Below are 6,257 nucleotides of genomic sequence, written 5' to 3'. Positions count from 1 at the left end.
GGCTGGCCTCGAACTCAGAAATCTGCCTGCCTCTGCCTCCCAAGTGCTGGGATTAAAGGCGTGCACCGGCCTATGTATCTGTTTTAATGCATTGATATGAGGATGTTGGATCCCTTAGACCTGGAGTTACAGAGTTGTGAGCTGCCATGTGGGTACTGGGAATTGAACCTAGATCCTCTGGAAGAGCAGCCAGTGCTCTTAACCACTGAGCCATCTCTCCAGACCCTTGAAGATTTATTTCTATGTGTATGAGTTTTTGATGGCATATGCTCATATAACTAACTGTGTGTGTGCCTGAGGAAGCCAAGGAGGATGTGGGATTCCCAGGAACCAGAGTTACAGATGGTTGTGAGCCACCATGGTGGGTGCTGGGAACCTGGGTCCCCTGCAAGAGCGGCAAGTGCCGAATCAAACAAGCTATTGGATGGGCAAGGAAGGAGCAGGAGCAGGCTGCAAAACCTTCAGGTCCACCTCCATTACACTACTTGCAGCAAGGCTTATCTCGTAAAGATTCCACGGCCTTTCCAAATAGTGCGGGCCTATGGGAAACATTTCATATTCAAATCACAACACTAACCCCTTGCCCAGCTCCAAACTAGCCCCCATCCCCAGTCTTAGGCTTTCCTTTCGTGCTGGACACGCTGTACTTGATGTCTCTTTCTTTTTCTTTTCTTTTCTTTATTCTTTTTGTCTTTTTTTTTTTTTTTTTCAAGACAGGGTTTCTCTGTGTAGCCCTGGCTGTCCTGGAACTCACTCTGTAGACCAGGCTGGCCTCGAACTCAGAAATCTGCCTGCCTCTGCCTCCCAAGTGCTGGGATCAAAGGCATCACCACTGCCTGGCTGATGTCTCTTTTTCTTGTTAAGCAATGCAGATACCTAATATCCCCCAAACTTTCCCAACATCGCATTGGTCAGCCAGTCTTCCCAAGAGCGATAGGACCCCAGACAGCATGAATGTCCCGGTCTGCTCCCGATAGATAGTCCCCTACCAGGCCTCCAGTCTCTGCATTTTTGTTGCTTCCAGCTACCACCGGGAGATCTGGACATACTGTTCTCAAACATCGATGACATCATCCAAGTGAGTAGCAGATTCCTTCACGGGCTGCAGGAGACAGCCTGCAGGGATGAGGAGCAAGCACACCAGATTGGTAAGCAAAACACCCAGGTACTCCACGGCTTGCTTGCTCTCCTTTGTCCTGAGCCTGTGCTTACTGCAGAACTGGCTCCAGAGCTCCAGGGGAAATCAGCAAAGGGGAAGACTGGGCACATCAGAGGAAGCAGGGCACTGTCATCCAGTGTCTGAGCCCTGTGGCCCCACTCACGTCTTCCTCCAGGGGAAGCTTTTAACACACGTACTTGGGAGGAAATGAATATTTTGCCTGCATGCATGTCTCTGGACCATGTGAGCACCTCCTGCCTGGAAGAGTAGTAAATGCTCTTAACTGCTGAGCCATCTCTCTAGCTTCTTTTTTATTTTTATTTTTATTTTTTTTAGTTAGTAGATTTTATTTTTTTTTAGAGCACTGTTAGGTTTATAGAAAAATGACTGTGGTATCAAGCGTCAGAATTATCTCAAACCTTGTTTGTAATGTAGCAGTTTTCTTTTTTCCTTTTTCTTTTTTTTCTTTTTTCTTTTTTTTTCTTTTTTTGGTTTTTCAAGACAGCATTTCTCTGTGTAGCCCTGGCTGTCCTGGAACTCACTCTGTAGACCAGGTGGAACTCAGAAATCCACCTGCCTCTGCCTCCCAAGTGCTGGGATTAAAGGCGTGCACCACCACTGCCCGGCTGACACTGTTTTTCTTTATAAAAAGTGTTTGATACAATTTAACTGTAGGACAGAAGAATGATTTTTAAAAAATGATGAAAAAGCATTTTAAATAGAAGTTGCATAGTGATTTCTAATATTCCATTAGTGTGTGAGGATGTCCAACCTGCTGATTACAGGGAAACGAATGGAAACTACAACAGTCAAAACAAAGCAATTTCTTTTGTTTTTGTTTGGTTGGTTTTGTTTTGTTGTTGTTTTGCTTTGTTTCCGAGACAGGGTTCTCTGTGTCCTTGAACTGGGAGATCTGCCTGTCTCTGCCTCTCAAGTTATTAAGGGTATGTACCACTACTGCCTGCCGCAAGGCAATTATTAAGATGGATACTCCAAAAATATCTAGAAAAATTTGAGAGCTGACATGATATCACAGGTAGAAAATTTCACACCTAACATTGTATGGTGGGTCACAGTTCAAAGACCCTCAGAAATAGGACAGAAAAACAAAATGGGGGCAGAATTGGGCAAGAACTGTGTTGGAGGTATATATAATATATTACTAATATTCATATGTCTTCTTGGATCTCAGCCCCAAGATATATCATTATATGTATACAAATGTCCCCAAAATTGAAAAATCCAACGCAGGAAGTGGTGCTGGTCTCAGGCAGTTTGCACAGGTAATTTTAACCGCTCTGTATAGGTTATTGGCCTGCCGTCTATACAGGGCTTCTTAAAATACACTCAAGATGCACGCACAGGTTATCAGCCTGCTGCCCACACAAGGATCCTGCTCCACTCACAACTTCTTTTTTCCTAAGAAAATTTTATACAACTCAGGGGTGGAGTATATGGCTATATAAAATAGATGTACAAGCCAGATAGTGATGGCTCACATCTTTAATACTAGCATGCAGGAGGCAAAGGCTGGCAGATCCTTGTGAGTTCAAGGCCAGCCTCGTTCTGGTCTTCCAGGACTGCCAGGGCAGGGCTATCCAGAGAAACTCTGTCTCAAAAAAAAAAAAAAAAAAAAACCTGAACATTTACCGATAATCACAAATAATTTTACTTTAAGATATGTCTTGTATACTCATAATTTTACCATTTATTACAGTTGAAGGCAGCAGGGCATCATGTCACATGAGTTTAATTTCAGTACTCAGAAGGCAGAGGCTAGCCTGGTCTAACTAAAAGTGAGTTGCAGGCTAGCCAGAGTTACGTAGTGAGAGTCTTTTGTCTAAATACAAGAACAACAATAAAAATTATGAAAACAAATTTGCATACTAGTGAGATATAAGTGTTTATTTTTATCTAAAAAAATTAAATCATGGTTGAATACCAGATACTTTAGGACATAAAAGATCTTCAGGTTTTTTTTCTGAGTTGATCAATAGTTTGATTTGATCATTATTCATGTTGAGAATTCTACTTTGTCTGAATCTGTAGCACACATGACAGAAGTGTGGGGGGTCATTTTATCTAAAAAAAAAAATAATCGATGAAAGTTCTGTCCTAATTCCAAGCCAAAATTTGACCACATTTAAAAAATGAAACTCAGGTCAGGCAGTAAATTTTATTTATTCTTATTTTTTTATTTATGTGATTCTGTCTGTGTGTGTATACGTCATATGTGTTAACGTACCTCTAGAGGCCAGAAGAGAGCATTGTATTCTCTGGAGCTAGAGTTAGAGGTGGTTGTGAGCCACCCAGTGTGGGTGCTGGGACCTAAGTGTGGGTCTTCTGACAGAATGGCAAATTATTTCTAGGAGCTAATAAGCCATTTCTCCAGCCCTCTCAAGCAGAAAATACTAAAATCGGGTATTCTATCACAAAGTGATCCAAAGATACCCTAACTCGATACATATGGAATGATAGTACAAAAATATTAAAAGTCTCGTTTTCCACAACTAAACCAGTCTGCTTCTGTAAGAGCAGAAACATTTGTAATATGGAGAAGATGCTGCAGCTCCTTCGTATGGTCCAGGAGTCTCAGATGTGAGCGGTATCGCAGGCCGTGCTCACTGGGGTTGTGTAGCTTCAGAACACCTGCAGAGCCAAGTGCAGATGTTGCACGTGTTCAAAACCCAGGCTGCATCGAAGTTCCATGAGGCCGCACAGGTGGGCGTGGAGAGAAACACCTCAGGTTCATCATGAGTTTGCTTTAGAATTGATCTCCGCTTACCCCTTGTTTGGAAATTTTTTACTCTTGCCAAACTCTCCCAGACCCCACATTCAGATCTGCAGCTAGCTCCACCTGGGGTCATGACCTACCTGGACCCTGGGCTGGAGAGATGGCTCAGCGGTTAAGAGCACTGACTGCTCTTCCAGAGGTCCTGAGTTCAATTCCCAGCAACCACATGGTGGCTCACAACTATCCGTAATGAGATCTGATGCCCTCTTCTGGTGTGTCTGAAGACAGATACAGTGTTCTTACATATAATAATAAATAAACCTTTGGGCAGGAGCGAGCAGAGGTCCTGAGTTCAATTCCCACCAACCATCTGTCAACCTTCTGTACAGCTACAGTGTACTCATATACATAAAATAAATAAATCTTTAAAAAAAGAAAAAGAACCTTGACCCTACGCCATTCTGTTACCCACTCAGTAACTTCATGAAACAGATGAAAAATAGACACAGATACCTCAGAGCAGGCTAGTGCCTCCCCACCCAAGTAAGGGGCAGACACGCTTGTCACTGATCACCCTTGCCGCTTGCTGCTCATCAGGTAACTTATTCCTGAAATTCCAAGAGGAGTTTGAACAAGTCTATAAAGTCTACTGTGTCAACTATGACCAGGCCCTGCTGCTGGTCAAGGCGTACCAGAAGGAGCCAGCGCTGCAGAAGGAGATCCAGGACGTCCTCGAAGCTGCAGTGTGAGTAGCATGTCTGGGGAGTAGCAAGTTCAAGTCTTGATCCTGCTCGGGCCTGCTCAGACGGCTTGGGGCCTGTGTCAGCGTCCAGGCCTCTCTCTCAGTCAGGAAGGCGTTGCTGCCAAGCAGAGCTCACTTGCCAAGCAGTGATCTCAAATAAGGCTCTACAGCCGCCTTATGCTCCTGTGTTTCCCGCCAGTTTGGATTTTGTTTTTGTTTTGTTTTGTTTTTTCGAGACAGGGTTTCTCTGTGTAGCCCTGGCTGTTCTGGAACTCACTCTGTAGACCAGGCTGGCCTCGAACTCAGAAATCCACCTGCCTCTGCCTCCCAAGTGCTGGGACTAAAGGCGTGCACTACCACCGCCCAGCATCAGTTTGGATTTTTATGAATAGTGCTCTTTGCATGTACAAATAGTTACAAATATATAATCTTAGTTCCTTCCTTCCTCCCTCCCTCCTTCCCTCCCTCCCTCCCTCCTTCCCTTCTTTCCTTCCTTCCTTCTTCTTTGTCGTTTTTTCCAGACAAGATTTTTCTGTGTAGTGCTGGCTTTCCTGGAACTCAATTTGTAGATCAAGGTGGCCTCAAGCTCAGAGACCTGCTTGCCTCTGCCTCCAAAATGCTAGGACTGAAGGTGTGCTCTACCACTCCCAGAACACATATCATTTTTTTAAAAAAAAACTACAACTTCTACTTCTCCATCTCTATCCACAATAGGATTTCTCTGGAGCCCTGGCTGTCCTGGAACTCTCTCAGTAGACCAGGCTATCCTTGGAACTCACACACACACACACACACACACACACACACACACACACACACACATATGCACACACATGCATATGTACCTATCCTGCTGACTATATTTAGTGTTTGTCATATGTTTATGAGCTGGGATCATAGATATAAACACGGGCTGATCATTTGGGATTAGATCAGAAGGCTCACACTTGAAGAAGTCAGGTTCTTTGTCTCCTGGTAGCCATTAGTTGCCTGCAGCTCTTCATCCAGAGGGTAGCTGTTTCTGTTTTTCATGGTTTTGTCTTTTTAGTTGTTGTTTGTTTAAGAAGCCAAGGCAGGAGGATTGCTATGAGTTCAAGGCTAACCTGGGCTACATGGCAAGACCATATCTCATAATACCAAAACTTGGCTGGACGTGGTACTGTACACTTTTAGTCCCAGTACTCAGGATGCCAAGGCAGGAGGGTCTCTGTGAACTTGAGACCGGATTGATATGCATAGAGAGTTCCAGGCCCGCCAGGGTTTACACAGCAAGATCCTGCTTGGACACAAAATACTTCAAAGCCTCCAACAGTGAAAACCCGGAACCAACAAGAAGCCCCAAGTACAACTTAAGAAGCTTGCCAAGTGGAAACTGACAGGCAGGCTTGAGAAACCAGGGTGGTGGGGGAAGGACAGAGGAAGCCATCGTTGCCTTCTGCAAGTGCTCTTCTATGCCCTAGAGAAAAGTGCTGAGCGGGTGTGTGCCCGTGGTGTGACGTGACACTGAGCCAGCCTTTCTCATCTGCTTTATCTTTCTGTCTTTCTCTCTGTCTTTGACCTTCCTCCTTCCATCAGTGTCTCTTTCTCAAATACTCATATCTGAGACCCTTTCCTCAAAAAAA

General features: G+C 44.4%; 1 protein-coding gene across 1 annotated transcript in view; it reads left to right on the top strand.

Annotated features, from left to right (window-relative positions):
• The window catches only part of Arhgef37 (Rho guanine nucleotide exchange factor 37), a 46,196-nt gene that overhangs the window by 17,123 nt on the left and 22,816 nt on the right, over positions 1 to 6,257 (top strand). Inside the window, exons 2-3 of the mRNA XM_031366246.1 lie at positions 950 to 1,148; positions 4,491 to 4,638. Coding sequence (XP_031222106.1) covers positions 950 to 1,148; positions 4,491 to 4,638 — 347 coding nt within the window. The remainder of the gene's footprint in view (positions 1 to 949; positions 1,149 to 4,490; positions 4,639 to 6,257) is intronic.

This window comes from Mastomys coucha, unplaced genomic scaffold (assembly GCF_008632895.1).
Source record: "Mastomys coucha isolate ucsf_1 unplaced genomic scaffold, UCSF_Mcou_1 pScaffold13, whole genome shotgun sequence".
In the NCBI taxonomy this organism is placed as follows: domain Eukaryota; kingdom Metazoa; phylum Chordata; class Mammalia; order Rodentia; family Muridae; genus Mastomys; species Mastomys coucha.
This window is presented reverse-complemented; position numbering and strand designations above follow the sequence as displayed.